General features: G+C 46.5%; 1 protein-coding gene across 1 annotated transcript in view; it reads right to left on the reverse strand.

Moving 5' to 3' along the window:
* The window catches only part of Snx24 (sorting nexin 24), a 156,805-nt gene extending 133,884 nt beyond the window's left edge, over nucleotides 1-22,921 (reverse strand). Inside the window, exon 1 of the mRNA XM_063232443.1 lies at nucleotides 22,795-22,921. Within this exon, the coding sequence (XP_063088513.1) occupies nucleotides 22,795-22,854 (60 nt within the window). The 5' untranslated portion in view covers nucleotides 22,855-22,921. The remainder of the gene's footprint in view (nucleotides 1-22,794) is intronic.
* Nucleotides 22,922-24,343: the final 1,422 nt, after the last annotated feature.

The following is a 24,343-nucleotide window of genomic DNA, read 5'->3' on the forward strand; positions in this document are numbered from 1 at the left end:
AAACAATAAAGACCACTGTACATTTCCATTTGAAGCTTTTGAATTAAGCAAACATTCTTTCCTGAGGCATAAGTGAAAACAATGACTCTTATCCATCAATATTTAGATACCAAAGAATCAGCAGTTATCACAAAGATATTCTCAGAGGCGAATCAAGTGATGATTAAAGCTTGCTTAGCAGAGATACTACTGTGGATTACTAATGAATGGCTGTCAGAACTCACTCAGCCTGTCCTGCAAACAGGTCTTCTTTGACAAACACACAACAGCCTTGGCGAAAATGTGTCTACTTGATAACATGCTCCCTCTAGTAGGTAAGACTCAGTCCATTACTCACTTTTTCTAGTGCTAACTCATATTATTTCTGTAAAATCATCAACACAAAAGCCACGATGGATTTGGATTCTGATAGAAAAAGCAGATCTGATTTCCATATAAATTATGAGATAAATAAAGCAATAATATACTCCACTAATTTTTATAGTAAAGATCAAATTATTGACTTTTAAAATAAGGTCACCACTAATGTCCTAAGTTAATTTCAGTCCTGTTCCTAATAATTGGTACTTGAGAAGGAATTTAAGACAATATTTAAAAGTTAATTAAAAACAGTGTAAGCATTCGTGTCAGTCAAGCATGACCTCTACTCTGTGTCACATTTAAATGCATGTCACCTTGACCTGTAACACAGCGATGTAAAAAATTTTGGTCAATATAAATCAAATGTACACTAATTTATTCAGCAGGTTTCCTGGTATCTGAATCAACACCAGAAATCTAACCAGTATTTGTTATTCTGTTATTGACAAAAGGAAGCATATTTAAATGATAACAAGTATCCATGTCATTTGGAAGTTAAATTGTTCCCCAAGGACAGCTCCTATAAATGGTTGCGTTTAAAGGTCATTTAGCACCAGATTATGAACAACTGTTGCATTTATTAGGCCAGGCTCAATAGTTTGGAAGCTGCAGTCATCAATTCCTACTGACAATGGATTTAGAACCCATTGCTCACTCAGAATAAACAAGGAAAACAGAGTCTGCACTACAATCACATTTTTAAAACGGAGCGCAAACATTCCATAGGTCTGTTTCTGAGAAAAAAAGCCTTCCAGAGGCAGGAAAGACAGGACCCAGGTTAAAACATCACATAATACAATGTAAAAATCTGCTTTCTCTCCTTATACTCTCCGGGTTAAAAAAGGCAGAAACACACTGTAGAGTTTACTTATGGAGAGCGTAATTTCCCTGAGAAGCAGGAGTACTGCTTAACTCCATGTCTACATGATGGCCGGGAGTGGAGGGCTTTGTTCAGACACAACTGCAAGTGTTTCTGGGTGGGCGGGTTTGGGAAGACTGATATTTAAATCTGCAGGCTGAGGCAGGGATCTCTCTGCAACATGCGTGAGCCTCCTCCAGTTCACTGCAATGTATTCTCCCTCTGGTGTTGCTGGGCCGAAGTACCGCGTGACTGGAGCCCCTGGCCTTCACGAGGGGTCCAGGACCAGGATGGCTCAACTGCAGACCCACTACCATGCAGTGCCCTGCACAGGCAGCTGCACGTTCAGGGGCTGTAGAAACCGGGGCTGTCACATGGTGTGGGTTGGGCAAGGCCTGACCCTGAGCTTGCAGTGAGGCCTACACCATGGCACCATCAGCCAGCACAGCGGAGGAGAGGAGATCAGGCAGGAAGGCTAAGCACAGGATGCACGAAGAAGAGGTCCAAGGGCCCAGAGTTGCAGAGTTCCTCTGCCTCTTCTGCCAGCTTCTCCCCAATGGTCCTGCCCAAGGCAGACTCTGAAGAAAAGCAGGGGAGGGGAGGGAAGCGAGTCAGGAGCAGTGATGTGCACCTAAAGGCCCAGCCCTTTGGGAAACTGAGGCCAGAGGAGCATGAGTTTAAAAAGCCTCCTCAAAAAGAAAACAAAAAGCCAGGCATGGTGAGTCACGCCTACAATCCCAGCACCAAGGAGGCCAAAGCAGGAGGGTCACTGCAAGTTCAAGACCAACCTGGCCTACAGAGTGAATTCAGGACCAGCCTGGACAGCACAGTGAGATCCTGTCTCCAGAGAGGAGGAGAAGAAAGCCAGGCTGGGGACGTAGCTCAGCGTGAGGGCCTGGTTCAATCCCCAGTACAAGAAGAGGAAGAAAGGGCCAGGGGATGAAAAGGGAGGAGGGAGGAGCAGGAGGAGGAGGAGAAACAGAAACCAGGAGAGGATTACATTTCAAATACAGACAGTCTAATAACCAGCTTTGCCTGCAAATCACATGACCTTTAAGAGAGCTCTCCGACTTTATGAATGATCATTTGCTTCTTCTAAAGTTGTAGTACAAAGCCATTTATGGTGGCACACACATAATCTCAGCACTCAGGAGGCTGAGGTAGGAGAGTCACTGGGACTTCAAGGCCACCAGGGTCACACACAGTGATTCCAAGGCCAGCCAGAACTTCATAGTGAGACCCTGTCGTCTCAAAAATAAATGAATAAAGTTGTAGTAAAAATTGTCTCAGAGCTTTCTTAAATCATTAACTGCCTTATCAGAACTTATCAGACTAGAAAATAGAAATAGTAAAAAAGATGCCGCCTAAGTGAAACTAAAATTAACTTTAGTTACTAAAGGTCATATTTTTCTATTTGACAGATAATTTGGTTGTCAAAATTTGTCTTCTAGTCCTTAGAAATTAGAAGTTTAGGATGCACCCCCATGTGAATAACGCTCTTCCAAAGGCACCTGCCTCTCCACATCCTTGCAAGCCAATTTGACTCTGAAAGGAACAAAATAAATAAAGATTTTCCTTCCAACGTGAGAGGGAGCCAAAGATGCCAAGGGCAGTCTGTGAGCTGGACCGAGGAACTAGGAAGTGCCTGAGGGGACCTGCACTTACAGAGCACATGAGCGAGAAGATACTTCCTACTACATTTTCCCTTCTTTCAGTGAGATTAGGGAACAAAGGCCTCATTCATTCATTCATTCATTCACAAATGATCACTGTATCAATGTACAACATCCAGAAATCAAAGGTATCAATGTAGGTACGGTATTTAGCATCACGCTGCACAGGGTAACAATGACTACCAATTGTAAATACAGAAGTATTTACTTCACTGACTACTTTCAAAGCAAAATTCACAAATACATGCATTAGGCATCTCTTTGTTCTCATATGGTCACTTGTTTCCTTGCACCAACTACTGGCCTCCATTTCTAAGATGAAACACTATTACTTTATTACAGTAAAGTTTCCTTAGAATAATCAATCAAGAACTATTTTAGAAATTTTAATGACTCTCTGAAAGTCTCTATCCTACAATTTTAGTACTTTACAGCTTACATGTGATTAATGTTCATATTGCATCTACAAAGATTACTGTCTCAAAGTAGACAACCCCAAGGTTGCCAGGCAGCCTTGATGGTTGCAATGAACATTTAGCCGCGTAGTGTACCAGGTCTGGCGCAACTCTGGGGTTCAGTCGAAGAGTAAGTTCACCACACCCGGGTATGTGAATGCACGTGTACACCTGCAAGCTCTAGCTGCTGCGGTCTCGAACCACAGACGACTGGAATTCTTGAGCACATGTAGCCTGGGGTGTGGAGCTTCATCCGTAGGTCACCAGACCCCTGCGGCTACACGGTCTGCTGCGTTTTACCTTTTCTCTGAATCACAATGATCATCTATACCTACTTTGAGAACTGTATTCTAATAAGACAGAAAATACAGAAGAAATGGGACAGATTCCTAGATACATATGAATTACCAAAGCTGAATCAAGAAGACATAAACCAGTATCAATCAATGAAATTAAAGATGTAATTAAAAACCTACCAACAAAGAAAAGCCCAGGCCCTGAGAGATTCACTGCTGAATTCTACAAGAAGTTTAGAGAAGACCTAATACTACTACTTCTGAAGCTCTTTAATGAAATTGAAAGGGAAAATAATACCTCCAAATTCATTCTTGGCAGCAAGCATTATCCTGGTATCAAAACCAGAGAAGAACCCAACTAAGAAAGACAACTGCAGGCCACCCTCCCTAATGAACAGAGACGCAAAAATCATCAACAAAATAGCAAACAGAATGCAGCAAATCATCAAGAAGATTACACACCAGAACAAGTGGGATTCATCCCAGGAACGCAGGGCTGGTTCAGTATCTGCAAATCAGTAAGTGTAGTATACCTTATCAACAAAGCAAAGGACAAAAAGCTGTTGACAAAGTCCAATGTCCATTCATGATAAAAACCTCCAGAAAACTGGAATAGTGTTGGGAGCCACAGCACCACTAGGTCACCCTGAGTGACGGTCGCGAGGCCCGTAGGAAAGAGCAAAGCCTGAGATTACCCCTCCCATCGAGCACGCCGAGATGGCGCCTATTTCCTGCTTCCTGATCTGTATCTCTGCATTAAGCGCCTGCTCAGCAGAATAGTCTACCTAGTCACCAGTGACGCTAGCCAATCAGCTCGCCCGAACTGCTTCGATATGATTGGAGGTTGTATCGGTATATAAGCCAGCGCCTCCACCCTGAGGAAGAGAAGCACGGAAGGAGCCGCGGGGAGCGGACCAACAGAGGCTTCGGCCGGGAGGATTCCCGGGGCAGACTGTGAAAGGGAGAGAAAATAAAAGCGCCTTGCCACTGCCAGATACTGTCGTGTGTTCTTCCTGCCGGCCGGGAGCGACACCGACATCTGGTGGCCCGTACGGGGATTGATCAACCCCGAGACGAGGCAGTGGACGATGTTCTCTGATGCAGAGCTGCAGGACAGGTGAGTAGAGGATAAACCTGGGCCCTGGGTGGCGCGCACCTACAGGGTTTGTAGACTCCTCTCAGGCTCACGCGTAAGTGGCGGATTTTTGGGCCTCATGCGGTGAGTAACATATTAAATATGGGTAACGTACCGAGTAACGACACCCAGCCCTTGGTACAGGTCCTCCGGAAGCTCTTAAAGTCCAGAGACCTCAAGGTGGGACGCAAAACGCTGGAGAGCTTTTTTGAGGAGATTAATAGTTTCGTTCCCTGGTTCTTGCCCACAGGGCACTTAAACCTGCCCTCGTGGGAGAAGTTGGGCAGGGATCTTTCTCTAGCGGAAAGGGAGGGCGGGGCTTCGGTCTTCGCTCGGCCACTGTGGGAAATGATATATGCATGCTTGAAGAGCGAGGGTGGTTGCAGGGAAGGCTCTCAAGAGCTCATTAAAGTGCGTAGGGCATTCGAACAGGCCCAGTTAGGGAGCTCCCGGGAGGGGTCCATCAAAGGAGACAAAGATATAAAGGAGGAAGACGGGGCTCAGGCCTCGGAGTCGTCTGACTCCGAGAACGAGGAAGGCTTAGACAACGAGACCAAGGAGCCTAGATGCCAAGAGGATAGGCCGCTCGATAAGGAGTCGCAGGGTTCTTTCGCAGCGTTGCGCCGCGAATTGCGCTCCGCTCAACTTGGTCTGCGGAGGAGTAGAGAGCTCCTGAGCGCCCCCTGGCGGGAGAGGGAGGCGAAGCCTTCCGCCCCGCCTTGGGGGCTGTTCCCGGAAGCGATCCCTCGCCACGAGGCGGCCGCGTGGGAGCTCCCTCCCCTTTCGCCAGAACAGGAAGTGATGCACAGGCCGCCATTTTCCGCCCAATCACGGCCGCCGTCTTATGCTCCGCCGCCGGCGGGTCGGTATTTTTACAGGCGGCTTTGGCAGGGGGGACGTTTGTCTCATGAGGTACATCCACTACCTGGGATAGATAGTGGCCCCTACGGGATATTTCCTGTACAAGTAGCTATGGGCCAGGGACGTAATGCATGGGAGCCTTTTGAGATAAAGCAGATTAGAGAACTTAAAAATGCAGTTACAACCTTTGGGCCGACTGCACCTTACACCATTGCCATGCTGGAGAACCTGTCTTCTGGGCCCCTCACCCCCGCGGACTGAATTCAGCTGGCAAAGGCGTGTCTGCCCTCGGGTAGTTACCTGGATTGGCGAGCCTGGTACGCCGAGTTCTCTGCCGAGCAGGCTGAGAGAAACGCCAATCGGGGAAACCGGGGGTGGAACAAGGAAATGCTTATGGGAGAAGGTCAGCACGCTGATGATCAGACTCAGTTCCCTGGCGCTGTCTATGAACAAATCAATGCCATAGGGCTCCGCGCCTGGAAGCAGGTAAGTGGTGCCGGAACAGCCTCCCTGTGTCTTTCAAAAATAATTCAGGGTACCACAGAGCCATTTGTTGACTTTGTGGCCCGAATGCAAGATGCTGCCGATAAAATATTTTCTGATCCGGGAGTGGCTCGACCGCTGGTAAGGCAGCTGATTTTCGAGCAATGCACAAAGGAGTGCAAGGCAGCGATAGCCCCTCATAAGAACAAGGACCTCAACACCTGGATTAGGATATGCAGAGAGATAGGGGGGCCGCTCTCCAACTCGGGAGTGGCTGCTCTCCTGGCCACAGCTGTACAGCAGAGGGGACCTCGCGGGTCAGGAGGGGAACGTAAGGCCAGAGGGTGTTTTGCCTGCGGGGAGCCAGGACACATTAAACATCACTGCCCAAACAATGCGGATGCTAGGTCCCGTCCTAGGAATGAAGAGCCATATGTTTGTGGGTGATGCAAGAAGGGACCACACAAAGCTGAGGAGTATAGGTCGGTCTCTGATGCTCAGGGCAACCGTATTTGTGGACGAGATGCTAGAGAGCCAAAAAACGGCCAGAGGGGGCCCTCCTCACAGGCGGGCCCCCGCCCCAGAGACAGGGCAGGGCAGGATGGCAGCCTTCAACAAGGGCCACCCCTGGGTCAGCAGGTGTGGACCTCAGTGTCGCCTCCAGACTCATATTAGCGCCTGACATGGGTGTTCAAGTGGTTGAAACCACCTTTAAGGGACCGTTACCTGAAAATTCCGTGGGTCTGGTGATCGGGAGATCCGCCACGGCCCTTCGGGGTCTCACGGTGGTCCCAGGGGTCATTGACTCGGATTACACGGGAAATATCAAAATCATGGTCCAATCTCTTGTAGGCACAATGGTAATTAATGAGGGGGATAAGATAGCGCAGCTCCTGCTGCTTCCCAGTCTCCATAAGAGATTCCCTTCAAAACAAAAGACTAGGGACAGTCAGAATTTTGGCTCCTCAGGAGAAGTCTTCGAAGGACTGCATATGACACTTGATAAAAGGCCTATGCTCTCACTTAAGATTAATGGTAGGAATATAACAGGACTCTTAGATACAGGAGCTGATCGCTCCATTATCTCCAGAAAGGACTGGCCTTCTGGCTGGCCTACCAACACTGCAGACAACACGCTCCAAGGTCTGGAGATGGTGTCAGCCCCCCAGGTTAGCGCCTCAACCCTTCTCTGGTGCGATGAGGAGGGTCATCAGGGCCATTTCCAACCATTTGTGTTGCAGTTGCCAGTGTCTCTATGGGGAAGGGACATCCTCACTCAGATGGATGTCACACTTACGTCAAACTGCTCCCCCCAGGCTAAGGATATACTCAGGAACCAGGGATATACCCCCGGCAAAGGCTTGGGCAATGCCCTACAGGGTCGGACATCCCCAATACCAGTAGAGAACAGAAAAGGTAGGCAAGGGCTGGGTTTTTCTTAGGGGCCACTGAAGAAGCTCTCCTACCCACTTCAATCAAAATCACCTGGAAATCAAATGATCCGGTTTGGGTACCTCAGTGGCCCCTGCCTAAGGAAAAGCTATTAGCCTTGTCAGAAATAGTCAGTACACAACTTAGATTAGGACACATTAAGCCGTCGACCTCCCCATGGAACACCCCCATTTTTATAATTAAGAAAAAGTCTGGCAAGTGGAGGCTGCTCCATGATCTAAGGGCGGTCAACGCGCAGATGCAGTCCCTGGGGGCGGTCCAGAGGGGGCTGCCAGCTCTCTCAGCCATCCCTCAGTCTTGGCCGATTTATGTTATAGATCTTAGAGACTGTTTCTTCTCAATCCCCCTGCATCCAGAGGACACCCATTGGTTCGCCTTTACTTTACCCACCATTAACCAAGAAAGCCCTGATCTCAGATACGAGTGGATAACGCTGCCCCAAAGTATGGCCAACAGTCCCACTATGTGTCAGATTTACCTTGATTCCCTACTGGCCCCCCTACGGAAATCCTTTCCCAAGATAAGATGTGTGCATTACATGGACGACCTTTTGCTCAGCGGCAGGGACCCAGACATGCTAAATAATATGCTCGGCCAGTTGGTCGAGGCCCTGAGACAAGCCAATCTGCATGTTGCCCCCGACAAGATTCAGGGAGGAGAAATGGTGACCTACTTAGGCGCGAGAATCTCCCCTATGCTAGTCTCTCCGCAGAAGGTCACCATTAGGACGGATGGCGTTACGACCCTAAATGACATGCAAAAGCTATTGGGAGACATTAATTGGATTAGGCCATATTTACATATACCAAATTCAGATCTCAAACCCCTGTTCGACCTTCTGAAGGGAGACCCAGATATAGCCTCCCACAGGAGGCTCACTCCTGAGGCAAGAGCTGCCTTACAGAGAGTGGAGGAAGCCTTAGGTGGGGCTACCTTACACAGAATTGAACCAGGGCGACCCTTTGACGTCTGTTTGCTACAGACTAGTCTACAGCCCACAGCGGTGATTTGGCAGAAAAGACCACTCCTGTGGATACACCCTAAGGTCTCACCTGCAAAAGTCATAGAACATTACCCGGAGGCAGTCGCTTCATTGGCCCTTGAAGCGCATGATAGAGCTGTCCAACATTTTGGCTCAGGACCACAAGCCATCCGAGTACCCTATACCGCCAGCCAGATCAAGACCCTGGCTGCCTGCATAGATACTTGGGCCATTTTGAGATGTGTTTTCCATGGGGATATAGACAATCAATACCCTAAAGACCCTATCTTGTCATTTGTTACTCAGCACCCTGTAATTTTTCCAAAGGTTACTGCCTCTGAGCCATTAGTCCCAGCAACTACAATATATACAGATGGCTCCAAGACGGGGATAGGCGCCTATGTGATCCTAGGCAAGCCCCCGGTTACCATACAATTTGAACCAGATCAGCCTCAGGTGGTGGAACTGCAGATCGTTAAAATGATTCTTGAACGGTTCTCAGGAGCCATTAACATTGTCTCCGATTCTAGGTATGTGGTCAATGCTATGCAAGTGCTTGAGACTGCCGGTTTAATTAGATCCACTTCCACAGTGGCTGGGCTGTTCCTGTCTATCCAGACATTGCTTCAGAACAGGCACCATAAGGTCTTCACCACCCACATAAGAGCACATACATCCCTGCCAGGGCCTATGGCACAGGGGAATGCGGCTGCTGACACTGCCACTCGCCCGTTATGGATTTTTACCTTACTAACACCAATCGAGCGAGCCCGTGCCTTCCATGATAAGTTTCATGTCAATGCCAGGACACTAGCAAACCATTTCCATGTTCCCAGAGCAGATGCATGAGATATCGTGCGACTATGTGGCTCCTGTGCCACATACAAACCTGCCATACCGATGGGAGTAAACCCTCGAGGCTTGATCCCTGGTGATGTTTGGCAGATGGACATCACACATATACAGGAGTTTGGGACTCTTAAATATGTTCATGTTTCCACAGACACCTGTTCTCACATCATATTTGCAACAGCAGAAACAGGTGAAAAAGTGTCTAATGTGATCAATCATTGCCTGGCGGCTTGGGCCGCATGGGGCAAACCAAAAATATTAAAGACTGATAATGGACCAGCCTATATAGGCAAAGCCTTCAATGAGTTCTGCAAAATGATGGAGGTTCAATTAAAACATGGTATCCCATACAATCCCCAAGGTCAAGGAATCATCGAAAGAGCCCATAGAAGTCTCAAAGCAATTCTAGCTAAACAAAAAGGGGGAGTAGGCCAAGGCCTGGCCCCAAAGGCACGATTATCCATGGCACTATTCACACACAATTTTTTAAATTTAAATAATGATAATTGCTCCCCAGCTATGGAGCACTGCAACCCTTCCCCCAACCATAAAGGGTGGGTGAAGTGGAAAGATGTCCTGACAGGACAATGGATGGGCCCGGATCCAGTGGTCAGCTGGAACCGAGGTGCGGTTTGTGTCTTCCCACAGGAACCGGGACGAGAACCACTGTGGGTACCGGAGAGACTGACACGGGCGACAAAGCCCTCGACTGAAGATCAGACCTGCCCTACCGGAGATCCATCACAGACCAACCAACAAGATGAATAGAAATAGCGGTAGCCCGAAATGGACAAGAAGATCCTCAGGCATATGCATGGCTCGCTCGCCTAGCCTACGACCGAGTCTAGGGGCGGTGAGCTTCCCACACTCCTCCTCTAAAAAATTATGACATAGCTAGGTAGGAGAGTCAATGACGGGTAAGAGCGTACTCCCCCGGTGCGACTCAACCTAAGCCAGGCCCTACCCCATCCTGCACGTAAGCCGCTGGACTGTTAGATGCTGCCCAGGTCTAAATTTCTCTCCGAGGGGATTTCTTTACGGAGAGGAAATGAGTGCAAGCTTGTGTGCATCCAGGTTCCGTCCAGTTTGTGCCTGGCCCTAGAAAAAGGACGAGGGCCTCAGGGCCTTGGCAGACCATGGGACGGCCGACCAGGGTCTAAGCCAAGGACCTACGGTGGGCCTCCGCATAGGGCATAAGCCTCTGCACCCAGTCCAGGAAGGGCTACGATGCGCACATTCATAAAAAATAAAAAAGGGGGAGATGTTGGGAGCCACAGCACCACTAGGTCACCCTGAGTGACGGTCGCGAGGCCCGTAGGAAAGAGCAAAGCCTGAGATTACCCCTCCCATCGAGCACGCCGAGATGGCGCCTATTTCCTGCTTCCTGATCTGTATCTCTGCATTAAGCGCCTGCTCAGCAGAATAGTCTACCTAGTCACCAGTGACGCTAGCCAATCAGCTCGCCCGAACTGCTTCGATATGATTGGAGGTTGTATCGGTATATAAGCCAGCGCCTCCACCCTGCGGAAGAGAAGCACGGAAGGAGCCGCGGGGAGCGGACCAACAGAGGCTTCGGCCGGGAGGATTCCCGGGGCAGACTGTGAAAGGGAGAGAAAATAAAAGCGCCTTGCCACTGCCAGATCCTGTCGTGTGTTCTTCCTGCCGGCCGGGAGCGACACCGACAGACTAGAACTAAAATTTCTTCATCTCAATCTAATAAAAGCCATCTATGACAAGCCAACAGAGAACATACTAAAAGAGAAAAACCTGAAAGTTTTCTGCCTAAAATCAGGAAGGCGACAAGGATGTTCCCTGCCAGGCTCTTATGTTTTACCTTTTCTCTCAAGAATCTCAATGAAAGCTGGATTCAGAAACAGAACTCTTTGCGGTAGGAATCCGCTTTTGAAATGCATTTTTTTTCATTAGTCCAATTATGAACAAATATTCCAACTACAGGTTAAAAGATCTACTTTTTTTACTAGTTTAAACTTAAATAAAACATTCTTATGAGAATATTTGACTTCACTTATTTGTGAGTTTACCTCCCACAAAGTGTGAGGCTGAAATTATTTTCAGTCTGAGTGGTCAGTGAAAGAAGTGACTGCTTTTCTTCTAATGGAATGTTGGGTTTACTGTGACTCACTGTATACTAGTTTAAAAAAACCTGAGTAACTAATATTAGATATAAGAAGGTTATCCAAAATAGTAAAAATTTAATTTTTAAAGTTACCCAATTAGCCGGGGATTTCAGCTCAGTGGCATAAGCTGTACCCGCCCTCACGGCCCGCATCCTCCTCTGCGCGCACCCTTAGTTAGGGCGAAGCAGAGCAGGCACATGACTGCACCAGCACCAGCACACAGCACCAGAGGAAGGATTCAACTTTATTTCACCAAGGAATCCTTTGATTCCATCAACACGTTAGCAGTGATCCGCAGAAGGATAAAACTCCCTATTAGTGGAGTGCTGATGGCAGCATCATGTTACAATTTTGAGAAACAGGAGTGTGGTGGGCATAAACAAAAGTGGGGTACAATTGATTTAGCACTTTGTACACATTTTGTACAAAGAAAAGACGACCTTAATTATTCTAGAGATCCCTAAAAATACAACATAAAATGAGGTTGTGAAGTCATCTGGTGTTATAAACAGAGAGGAATCAAGCCACGTGACTTTAAAACACTCACTGGTACCTCCCTAGTGATTCAGAGCTGAAAACAAAAGAACTTGCTTTAAAAAATCAGGCAGTACTGCATTATCACCTTGTCAGGGCCAGAACTGGTATTCAGATTGAGACACGTTTATGTCTACAATGAGAGATAAAGCAAACAGTTAAGTGTGTGATATTTTGTCAGTCTCAACAATTAAAGAACTAAGACTTTCGGTGTGAGTGAAAAAAAGACAGCTGATGATGAAAAAACTAAGGGAAAAATTCCAGTTGTCCTGAGAAGACAGGGACCTGTCTTCTGTCTGTACCTGTAAATAAGATAGCAAACTGAACCCTAACTGAACACACATTTTAAAAGCTAATTATTGTTTCTGAAGTACTTTAAAGTTTTTGCAAAAAAGTTTATTTTTTTTGTAACAAATACTTCTCCCAGAGTTTGCTTAACATTATTAATTTACATTAAAGAGCTATTTATTTAGTTACTGGTTTTTTTGTGGGGGTTTTTTTTTTGTTTTTTTTTGTTTGTTTGTTTTGTTTTTGACAGGGTCTCGCTATGCAGTTCAGGCTCAGCTATTATTATGCCTGGTTCATTTTTCAGTGTGTTACAAGTTAGAGTACGACCTAGGCCCCCAACTCACAGTGATCCTCCTGCTTCAGCCTCAGGAGTGCTGGCCACGGCATACTAAAGAGATTTTAAAGAAGTAACCTTGAAATGATAGGGGTAAATCACAATCATATCTAAAAACACTGCTCCTGGTGCTTTGCAAGCATTCTCTCTCCCTTCCACGCAGTCCCATAAGGTTGGTACTACATTATCCCCTCTCACAGAGGATGAAAGTAAGTTACACAGGTCTGGGTTCAGGTTAAATGCTAGAGGCAAGGCTGGAATGCAGATGGCAGGAATCCTAGCCTGCATCTCTTTCTGTCTGTCTTTCTTTCTTTTGGATTTGTAATTTTTAAAAATTTTTTTATTTTAAAGAGGGTAAAATTAAACATAACAAAACAGAACAGATCATAAGAAAATAATTTAAGAAACACAGATTTCAAAGCAAGACCACCAGAGATCTTCACTGTCTGTCTTATTGTCTCTAGTTTTCTTCCAAATAGTTGTCCCCATCTTCACACAGTGAATACATACTGAATCCTTTCTCAGGGTGCTTTGTACATTTTGGGTCCCACTAACTCCTTTAGTTTTTAGATTAGGGCGGCAACCTGCTATTTACCTAAGTGGTTCTGAACCTTTTTACCCCTGAGCTTGATCCTGAGTTGTATTCATTTACCTACTAAAGCCTCAAGGTTTTCCTTCCTTATAGCTGAGTAGTTCTCCACTGCACAAAAGTGTCATGACTTTCTAACCTGTCTGTGGCTGCTAGACGAGTTGTCCCTATTTCTCTCTAGTTCCCTGTCACATATAGCATTGTTTCTCATCTTTGACTTTCAGATCATTAACCCTCTTTCAGGTTGAGTATATTTCCTATTCAGAGCATCCTGATGGACCCTATCTCCTGATCTACTCTGTGTTTCTTTTTGTTAGTGTATCAAGGTCATCTATGTTAGAGACTAATAGTCAGCCTTCTCTGCCTCATCTCTGCTATGCTATTTTTCTGCTATTGATTGTTTACTTTTCTCCTTCATTCCACTGTCTGCCCTGTTCATTGAGATCTCTCTGCCACTGTTGCTGGAATCCTGGTATTTTTTTTTTCTCTCTCTCTCTCTAGAATGTCCTTCAGTATTTTTTGTAGGGTTGGATTGGTAGTCGCAAACTCCCCAGTTCCTCTTTGTCATGGAAGCATCTTGTTCCTCCATTAATTTTGAGAGACAGTTTTTCAGGGTACATCAATCTGGGTTGGAGGTTATTATCTTTCATGGCTTGGAATACTTTGCTCCAAGCTCTTCTTGATTTGATAGTTTGTGTCGAGAAGTCTGTCGTGATTTTGATGGGTTTTCCTTTATAGTTGATCTGTTTCTTTTCTCTGACAGCTTTTAATATTCTGTTCTTGTGATGAATTTCTGGAATCTTGATTATTATATGTCTGGTTATAGATCTTTTTTGGTTGTAGGTAGCTGAAGTTCTGTTTGCTTCATTATCTAGATATCATTTCTTTTTCCTATGCTTGGGACGTTTTCCTTAATTGTTTCTGTGAATAGCCTTTGTAATTCATTTGTTTACTCCTGCTTCTTCGCTCATGTGTTTTATTCTTAAGTTAAAGATCCTCTTGTCATCTTCTAGTCTTTGTATTGTTATTTCCTGGTTCCTTCTTATTTTTAAGAAATCTTTCCTTTCCTGATCATGCACTGCAAATCTATCTTCAAGTTTTGAAAGTCTAACTTTAGTTTCTGTCAAGGAATTCTGCCAGCTTTCAATGGAGTTTTTAATTTCCTGGTAATCTCTTTGAATCTGTTTCATGTATTCTAGATTTTGTTTATATTCTTCATCAAAGGTTTCTCTTCTTTTTCTGGGTTCCTCCATTCTTCCATCTGCGTCTTCTTGAGAGGTGCTTAGCATTTCTTTTATTAATCTTTTTATATCTTGCCTCACTTGGATCAGACTTTCAATTTTAAGTTCGTCTATGAGATCACAAAAGTATTTCTTTATTTCCACTGATGCTGTGGCTGATACTGCATGATTGCTGCCCTGGATCTCTTCTGTATTTACTTCTCCTGGACTTATTTTTCCTGGGTCAGTGGGTGAAGGTTTTTTCTTCTTTGTCTTATCATGTTTCTGGTTTCTTTCAGACAGGTGTATGGTGGAGGTCTCAGGCCCTTTCCCTATCGCCTACGGTTTTTCTGAAGCATGCTGGCTAGGGGATTGCTGCCCTCTCCAGTTTACTATTGATCTGAGGTGCACGCAGGGACAATGTGGGCTGGCCCCTCTCCTCTGAGCCAGTTAACCAGCGATTGTCTTCAGCACGTTAGTCTGTGCCATGTGGACATCACAGGTTCAGGACAGTTTCGTCCCTGGCTATTGTGTCCCTACCAGGGGCGGGACCCAGCTCAAGCAGATCTCACCAGTCCTCTCTGGGCCAGGGGAGGCTGACTGACGCCACTGTGGTTCTGAGTTCAGGCCTTCCTGTCCAACTCCAATATGTTGTCCAGCTGGTCACCCCCTCCCCGGGACCCAACCCCTAGCACTCACCACAGATTAATGCAGCTCTCCACATAGTGCCACTCTCCGTTGCACCGCATCCTCCCGCCAAGGGCCTGGGCCCACCAACTCCCCGTTTAGGCAGCTGCCACTTCAGCATGACCGTGAATTGTCAGACTCCTACCATACCCAGCACAGCCTGGGACTGGCTGCAGTGAGAGCGCCTGGTTCTAGTCTTTCCGCCACATTTTTCCTTCCTTCCTTTCTTGTTTTTTCTTTTTCCTCAGTTTCCTCCTGGGCCATGAGAATCCCTCTCCTTTCCGTCTGGTCTTCTCCATGGTGTTAAATTCTAGCATCTGAGTTGTTTTTCTCAGAGGCTCTCCACTCTGCAACCTATCAAGCCGCCATCGTCAGATCGGATCTCTTTCTTTCTTTTAGAGAGGGTCTGGCTACGCAGTTCAGGCTGGCCTTGAACTCACTGTGGAAACCCAGGTTGGTCCAAAACTCACAGTGATCGTCTTGCCTCAGCCTCTTGAGTTCTGGGATTACATTTTTCATTTTGAGCCACAAGTAACACAGTGAAACATACATGAGTTCTTCCCAAATGGCAGGAATTACCCAGGAAACATCTGAAATAACCAAAATTTAATTTGACCTGTAATTTATTGTCTATCGATACACTTGGATCAATTTTGAGATAGTGTGCTATGTGATTAAAACATACAAAAAGAAATGTAATGTGATACTTAACCACAAAATTGGTGAAATCCAAGCAGGTCTATAATTTAGTTATTAGTAACAAAATCTTGTTAGTGTCCACATTTGACAAAAGTACCACGGTATACCACGGTATACTGAAGACTGAGGGTTAAGACAGGAGGGTACAAATGAACTCTATACTGACTTTCCATTTTCCGTAAATATAAAATTACTTCAAAATTATAAATTTACTGAAAAAGATAAAAAATAAGATAAAAAGATTATTATGAGTATTCCCAAATTTTAACACCATCTTTTCAAAATTTAATTGTCTTGTAGTCATTTTGTCTTTTGCGGGGGGTACCAAGGGTCAAACTTGCAACCTCCTGCTTGCTAAGCAGGTGCTTATGCTTAAATCCCCGGACCCCCCCCTTTTTTTTAGTCTCCTAGGATTCTTTCTTATTATTAATTAATTAATTTGGTACAAGGGATCAAACTCATGACTTCACACCTGCCAGGCAAGTACTGTGTTGCTGAGCTACATTCTCAGCGCCTCATTTTGATTTTTTTTATTATTTTTATCATTTACTTTACTTATTTCAGCCAACACCTCCTGCACAATGAGTACTCCATGACCCAAGCAACACCTTCTAAGTTTGGTAATATTCATCAAGAACTTTTCTGTTGGGAGCTGTGGAAGCTGGAAATTGACCTAGGGCATGAACCAAATTCGACCTTACCAGAAAACACAGAAACACTCCCACCCCACCCTCAGCCACCTGAATAAATTGGTACAGCCCAGGAAAACACCAAGGCCCTGGACAATCCAAGCAGTGGGTTGCTAGGCAGAGGGTGAAACTGACATCATCTTTCCCAGTATATAAACAAACATGCTGCACTGGTTGAGCAGTACCTTTCCTCCCATCAGGAGACTGAGGGCTCCCCTGACCCCAGCTTTGTCTCCTCTGTATTTTTTTTTTTTATTCTCTCGCAGTCCTTAACCCCAAAAACCTCAGGAGCCACGATGGGTCGCTGCACCTTTGAAACTGTACTTTTTGTCATCAAGGGTAAAGAATTTACTAACACATGCCTGATTAATCATTCAATAAACATTAACCTTGCGCTCAGGCTATGGTCAGCAGAATGGGGCCTCGGGGTAGCCTGGATCATGTTTCTCAAAGGGCTCTCATGTTTGCAGCAGCCTTGCTGAGGCCAGTGGGCCAGTCTCAAGTGTCCACATGCTGGGCAGCAAAATGACCGACCCCAGGCCCAGCTCATCCTTCGACCACAGTGCTGGCCTGGCCTCAACCAATCAGTACCCAGAATCACCCTGCAAAGGGGTCACCAAGAATCAGGACTGCTGATGAGGTATGAAAGGGTTTTTCCTGCTCAGCACTTCTAGAAAAGCAGTACCCAAACTAATAAGAGACACCCTCTGTTCCTTCAGATACTACAGCATACACAAAACAAAACACTGACAACTTTTGTCACCAGAAGGAAGAAACCAAACTGAAAGGAGGGCTGGCCTTGGGGATCCAGCAGTGACTCAACCTCTCAGCTTCCTTCTTGAAATGATAAAATGGCAATACCAATAAATTCCAAGGCAATATTCATGTTGGCCTTATGTTAAAAAGACTGCAAGGCTGGGGAGTTGTGGCACAGGCCTGTAATCCCAGCACTCAGGAGGCTGAGGCAGAGGGATTGCAGAGTTTGAGGCCCATCTGAACTACACTGCAAGATCCTATCTCATAAAAAATAAAATAAAAATAAAAAACTTCAAGGCACTATTTGTATTGGTGTTATGTTATAAACAACTGGGAAGTGAATGATATTAACAGTATATATTCACAGTAACATTTTGTCACCTTCTAGTGACAAGAGTGGTTATGTTTACAAAGTTCTTCATCTATCAGATATTCATGGTAAAATGCTTATAGATGAAATTAAGCCTTAGAATTGCTTTTAAGTACGTAAGAGTTTTGAAAGAGGACAGAATGAGGAGCACTAAGAACTGTAAAAGCTGAAGGTAATGAGTAAATGCTGGTTCATTATATTGTTTAACTTTTACATTTTAATCATTAAAACTTTAAAACAATAATGATCCTGCACATATCACAATAGTGATCATGTACCTATGAAGCTACCTCAGGTACTGAAAAGCATGATACATTTCTACGTTTATCAAGCAAACAATCCCTAGATTCCAGATCTCACAAGAAAGATGTATTTGTATAAGCACAATCAGTGCCAATCATGATCCCAAAATCATGATCCCAAATGAAATCCCCAAAGTTCAAATTCCCTTGAGTTGAAAATCACAATCCTAGGCTAGGCGTAGTTGTATACCCCTGAAATTCCAGCACTTAGGAGGCTGAGGCAGAAAGATCACTGTTAGTTCAAGGCCAACCTGAACTACAAAGTGAGTTCAAAACCACTCTGAACTGCATAGGAAGGCCCTGTCTTAAAAAAAAAAATCCTAAATGTTGAAAGATGAAATCTCCAAAATGACAATTCCCACTAAAAAAAGGGGAAGATTGTATAAAAGAATTACAAAGCAGAATTCTGGGACAGCTGTGCATTTTCTGCCATGGGATATTTGTATCATGGACAGTGGAATGGACACCTAGAAATTTGGAAAAGCATTATTTTGGGCTTGTCTGTGAGGGATTTCCAAGGATGTTAGTAAAAGTTAAGCTGCATTCTTAGAGGATTTCTTGAGAGCTCAGCTCCTCGGTGGAATGCATGCGCAAGGCTGACCTATCTCTGCCTTTTATCAATCTTATCAAAAGACTCTGGTTGTATGCCACGGTATCTCAGATGACCACAGTTGAACAGCCGGGCATACAGTTACCAACCACTCATGATGTGCATTTGTTTGTTTCTCTTTTGACCCTTTCTTTGTGGATCTGGTTCAGTATTCATAGCTGTTATACTTGTGCTGAGGTCACTGGTACATCTAAGTGCTGATGCCTGGCAAGAATACATATGCTTGATTGTCTGTTTCGTTCTGTACGAAGTCCTGCACTTTAAGCTTCTCAATCAGTGCTGAGTGTTTACCCTCAGCTCTCCTCTCTCCTCGCTGTGCATTTCCAACTCCAATGATCAGCTCAGCAGTCCCTTGGAGACTCTCCCCTGGCCCAGGCCTCCGCCAGATCTGAACTCCAACCCCACACAGCCACTCCAACCCTACAGCCACCCAGCCAGTGGCTCCCAAGCAATCGGCTGCCCTGCCCTCTTCTTGTCACAGGCACCCTCATCCTGGGGAGCCACTTTCTGCCTCATACCAGCAGCTTGGCACTGTCATCCCTCATTTCCAGTCCATCCTCTCTGTCTGGTTAGCTGCAAGGATCTTTTAAGTGAGGGAGGAACCGCAGTCACTGCCGTGGCCTACATGTCTGGGACCCCCTTTAGAGTGCTGGGATCCCCAACTCCTGAGGTGGAGTGTGGAGACCAGCGGGAGACCTGATGACCAGAATCAGCACCTTTCCAAGCTGGCTGGGGAAGCTCTGTCTCCTCCACCAAGTGGGCATGCAGATGCCAGTGCTAGCCAAGAACCATGAGTGGGCCCAGCAGACACATAACTTGTAGCTCCCAGTGCCCCCGATTTCTAGTCTCCAGAACTGTGAAAACACATTTAGGTGAACTATAAACTACCGGCTTACGGCATTTTGTCACAGTGGGCCAAAATGACTGAGAGAGTTGTCCTTCTAAATACATGAAACACCAGTCAGGCGTGATGACGCACGCCGGTAACCCAGACAAGCAGGACTGCAGTGGTTTGAGGCCAGCCTAGCCTACAGAGTGCAATCCTGTTTCAAAACAACCTACCAAACAAAAATGTTCTACAGATGAAACACCGCCATGGCACTTCCCTCCTTCAAACTCTGCAATGACAGCAGACTGCCCAACCTAACCCACTGCACTCCTTCTGGCCTCCTGACCCCAGTTCCTGTCGGCAAAGGCAGCCATTAGTGTGGACTTAGGAGACAGGCAAGTCCCTACTGTGTGACAGCCCGGGACCTCTCAGAGGCTTGGGGAGTTACAGTTTGATGGAGAAGCACACCCCAACCAAGCAAACTCCCACGGGGAAAGGGCAGAATGAGTTATCTGTCCTTCACTACAGATCTGCTACTTCTTTAAATGAACCAAGCTGATTCAGAAGTTACTATTTTACTTTTGCATACCTATGAGTTTATTTAAAATACTTTTGTTCACAAGTGACATTTTGACCCTGCATTTCCTCTTTCTAAGATTCATGATCCTAGCAAAACAAGAATCCAAGTCAGCACTCCAGACACTGTCCTCAGCAGGGCAGGCCCCACCCTCCCGCTGGCCCGGAGGCATGCTCAGCTCTCTGGGATTGGCTGAGAACCCTTTCCCTTGTGATTCCCTGCCCAACACAGAGTAGGTCCACAGGAAATGCTTAAATGTTTAAAGGGCAAAAACTTACACTTTCGAGGTAAATTACTGTGTACAACAAGCACAAATTTGTATGCTCTTTTTGAATAATTGAGCAATATTTTTGAAAACATTTTTCTCCTGATACTGGGGATTAAACTCAGAGCCTTCTCACTGAACTGCGTCGCCAGTCTTTCCTCTTTTTTTAAAAACAAGGTCTCACTGAGTCACTCAATCGCCCAAAGCTGGGCTCAGACCTGCAATCCTCCTGCCTTGGGCTCCCACAGTACTGGAATTACCACCACACCACCACACCCAGCCTACAAAAACTAAACGGTCTGGAGGTACCATTTTTAGCTAATGTTTTGAAGAAATTCTAGTAGTGGCTATCAAAATGCATATGCAAGGAAGTCTTATTTTAACATTTGCTATAGCTGCAAAAAATTATCAGGTATCAATGAGCATTAACAGACACCCAGCTAAACACCCTGCAGCACGCTGCCTTCACCGCAGAAGTCCTGTGCATGCAGCGGTGTCCCCACTTACATGGTAACAGTGGTAGCAAACTTTGGTCATTTATTCTTTAAAAAGGAGAACAGTATGTTTTCATAACAGGGAAAAACTTCTCTAAGAAAACCAGGGGCACAAGACTTTGAACAGAAGAGAGAAGTCACTCAATCCTACTTTAAACTTCCTGTCACCAGATTTGTTACAGGGTTTTACCAGTTTCCCATGTAAGAACAGACTGTACTTTTTTTTGTTTTTTGTTTCTAACTCAAAATAAAACCCACCACTCTATTCTCAGCACCTAAGCATTCTGTGAAGATTTGCTGAATGAATCATGGCTGTACAATTATAAAAGATTTGTTGAATGAATCATGGCTGTACAATTATAAAATCAGTTACTGGAAACAAAGTATCTATCAGCTGCTTAACAAACTCACAAAGGTAAAAAAATTTACTTCAAAAGACATAGCTTCCAATATATGAGTTGTAATTTTTAAAGTAAATTTTTAAAGAGCACACAAATGCATCATATAAGCCATCTTCAAACTCTCCTACAAAGTTTACCCAAAAAAGAGTTTTCCTAAACAGGTTAATTCACAACCTGCAGTCTGGCAGAGACCTCATACATACAAGAATATTTTCATACCACACACACTCTTTCTCTGGGCCTATCGAGGCATTAGCAGGCTAACACCTCTACTTCTGCGGGGGGGGGGGTGAGACAGGGTCTCACTGGGTAATGCAAGCTGGCTTCAACTCACTTTACAGCTCAGGTTGGCTTCAAAGTCCTAATGATTCTCCTGCCTCGGCCTCATAAGTGCCTGAATTACAGGTGTGCACCAAGCCTGGCTATCACTTCTACTTTAAATTTATCACTGAATTACATCTACTGTAACTTTTTCAAAATTTAAAAACATAAACATGATCACCAAGTAATAAATAGATACATAGTTGAAAACTTCAGGCGGGGAAAATACAGATCCCCTAACAAAAGAAAAATAAATAGGCAGCAAGCCTGAATTTTGATCTATTTAAAAGTGCTTATATTTGCAGGTAGTTAACTTTTGGTTTGGACCTCTGAAGCCAACTTCATCTTTTAGCTGAAGACCAAGGCTTAAACAGGATCCAATGAAGTTCAGATCCTAAATTAATGCCTGGAAAAGGGTAGCCTCACTGAGTCACCAATAGGCAAAGGGCAATGACCTCTGGGAGAATGAAAGGCAGCCAGGGTGTTAGTCTTAGATAAAACTCCAAGGAAATAGCTTCGAAAGGGTTGAAGCTCTTTTTTTTTCTTTCTTTCTTAAAAGGCTACTTAGCCAATGTTCACACACCAGGCCAGCCTGACACAGCGCCGCCCACGAGGGCCTGCCTGCTCTCACAGCGCTTTCCTCACCCCCGAAAGTGCTGAGGTTTGGGGTGCTCAGACCCAGCGTCCATGTAACTCTGGAATCCCACGTGAAGCCTGGAAGTCTCCCCAAGCCCTGCTTTAATTGCACGTCTTCCTTTGTGAAAGTGATTTAGTTCTCACTGTGAAAGCACCACGGCTCAGAAGGATGGTCACCAAGTACCGACGCTACCACTAAAGGGAGAAGAGGCAGCGCATCAATCAGTGCGCGGCCGCAGCAGGGCGCGACGCGGTCCCGCTTTCCAGGCTGCGCTCTGCAACCCCAGCCCCGAACACCCCGGCGTCGCCCGCAGGCCCGAAACACGCGCGTAAAACACTGCGCCCCCGGCGAGGTCTCGGAGTGGGAGAGGGCAGAAAGGCCGACCCGGCGAGCCGGCGGACACTGTCGGCAGCGGGCCGGGCAGGCGCAGGTGGCGCCCCCCGCGCGGGCCTCCCCGGCAGCCCGACCCGCATCGGGCCCGCGAGGGAGGGGAGGGCCGGCGCGGGCAGGCGGGAGCGGAGCGCGCCCCTGGAGCAGGCCGCCGCCAGCTCCCTCCTCGCCGAGGTCCGGGCCGCCGCGTCCTCCGAGCCGCCGCTGCAGCCGGGCGGCGGGGCCGGGGGCGCGGGGCGCAGGAGGGGGCGCCTACCGTGTACCCGCGCTCCAGGTCGCTCTCCTCGTAGCGAAAGGACGGGATGGACACCTCCATGGCCGGGCGGCCGCGCTGCGGGCGGCGGGGCTGCGGGGCGGGGCGCGGCGGGCGGCGGAGCGCGGGGCGGGGCCCAGGCCGAGCGCCCGCCCCGGTTCCCCCTGCTGGCGAGGCGCGGACCCAGCCTGCGCCCGGCCCCGGCGCCGGGATCCCGAGGAGCGGGACCAGGAAGCGCCGGCTCCGCGACCGAGCCTGTGCGCGGCGGGCCTCCCGCTTCCGCTGCGGCCCGGCAGGAGCGCGGAGACCCGGAGTGCGGCGCGGCCGGCCCGCCCCGCCGAGCCTCGCGGACTCGGGCTGAGCCGGCCGGGAGCCCGCGACGCCCACAGACGTTCCGGAGCGCGGAGCGGACGATCGGATCCCGTGAGCGGCTCCGGCCAGCCCGGCCCGGCAGAGCCCTCGCCTCGGCCGCCCTGGAAGGGGCAACTCCGGACGCCCCAGTATGCGCCGTAGAGGTCGCCGCACCTCCCGGAGGAACTACAGCTCTGCGGACTCCACAGCAGATCCACGCGAGGCACCTAGCAGCGTCTGCTGATGAAAGCAAGCAGTTTACACGGACAGAATAATACAGTTTTGCTGCAGTGCCAGTACAAAGTGCTTGCACTAGAAGTACTACATTTACTTAGTGTCGGGTAGACTGTTCTTTAACAAACTTGTTTTTTGAGATAGGATCTTGCAGTGTTGATCACCCTGGCCTTGAACTCACTATGTAGCCCAGGCTGGGCTCAGTGACCGTCCTGCTTCCTTAGTGCTGGGACTACAGAGGTGCACCACCACACGCGGCAACAATCAGTTCTACACTTAAGGACAACTTTTCATCAAACTGACAGGTCAATAGAGTCCAAGCCCCAACAGGAAAAATGATAAGGTATTCATAAAATTTGTTTGCAAACGCATAGCTGATGTTTTGGAGAGGGTGTTGGGAATCGAACTCAGGACCTGGTGCTTGCCAAGCAGGCACCTGCACCACTGAGCTATATTTCCCAGCCAGCCAGGGCAATTTTGAAAAATAAAAATGAAGGAGGCAATGAGTTATTTTGGACATCAAAACAAACCATAAAACCATAGTAATTAAATGAACTTGATTCTGCAATGAAATTGGCAAATAATCGAGGGAATCAAGTCACTTAGAAATAGATCTCTGTACAGAAATGTAGTGTAAAATGGATTTTAAAAGGAACTACTTAAACTGGGCGTGGTAGCGCTAGACAGTAACCCCAGCACTAGGAAGGCTGAGGCAGGAGGATCTCCAAAAGTTCAAGGCCAGCCTAGACTACATAACAAGACCCTGTCTCAAAAAAAAAAAAAAAAATTTCTCTATGTAGTTAAAAAAAAAAAAGCTACAAAATACAGGAAAATATTTCCACAAATTTAAAGTACATAATTACATAATATACAAAATGTCAAAGACATTGAAAAAGAAAAAAAAAAAAAAACCAAAGACCAAAAATTTAAAAAGGATTCAATAACCTGAGAGGAAATATTATGAAAA

The sequence above is a fragment of the Cavia porcellus genome, unplaced genomic scaffold (genome assembly GCF_034190915.1).
Source record: "Cavia porcellus strain 051 isolate PalLab524CR breed Dunkin Hartley unplaced genomic scaffold, mCavPor4.1 scaffold_21, whole genome shotgun sequence".
Lineage (NCBI taxonomy): Eukaryota > Metazoa > Chordata > Mammalia > Rodentia > Caviidae > Cavia > Cavia porcellus.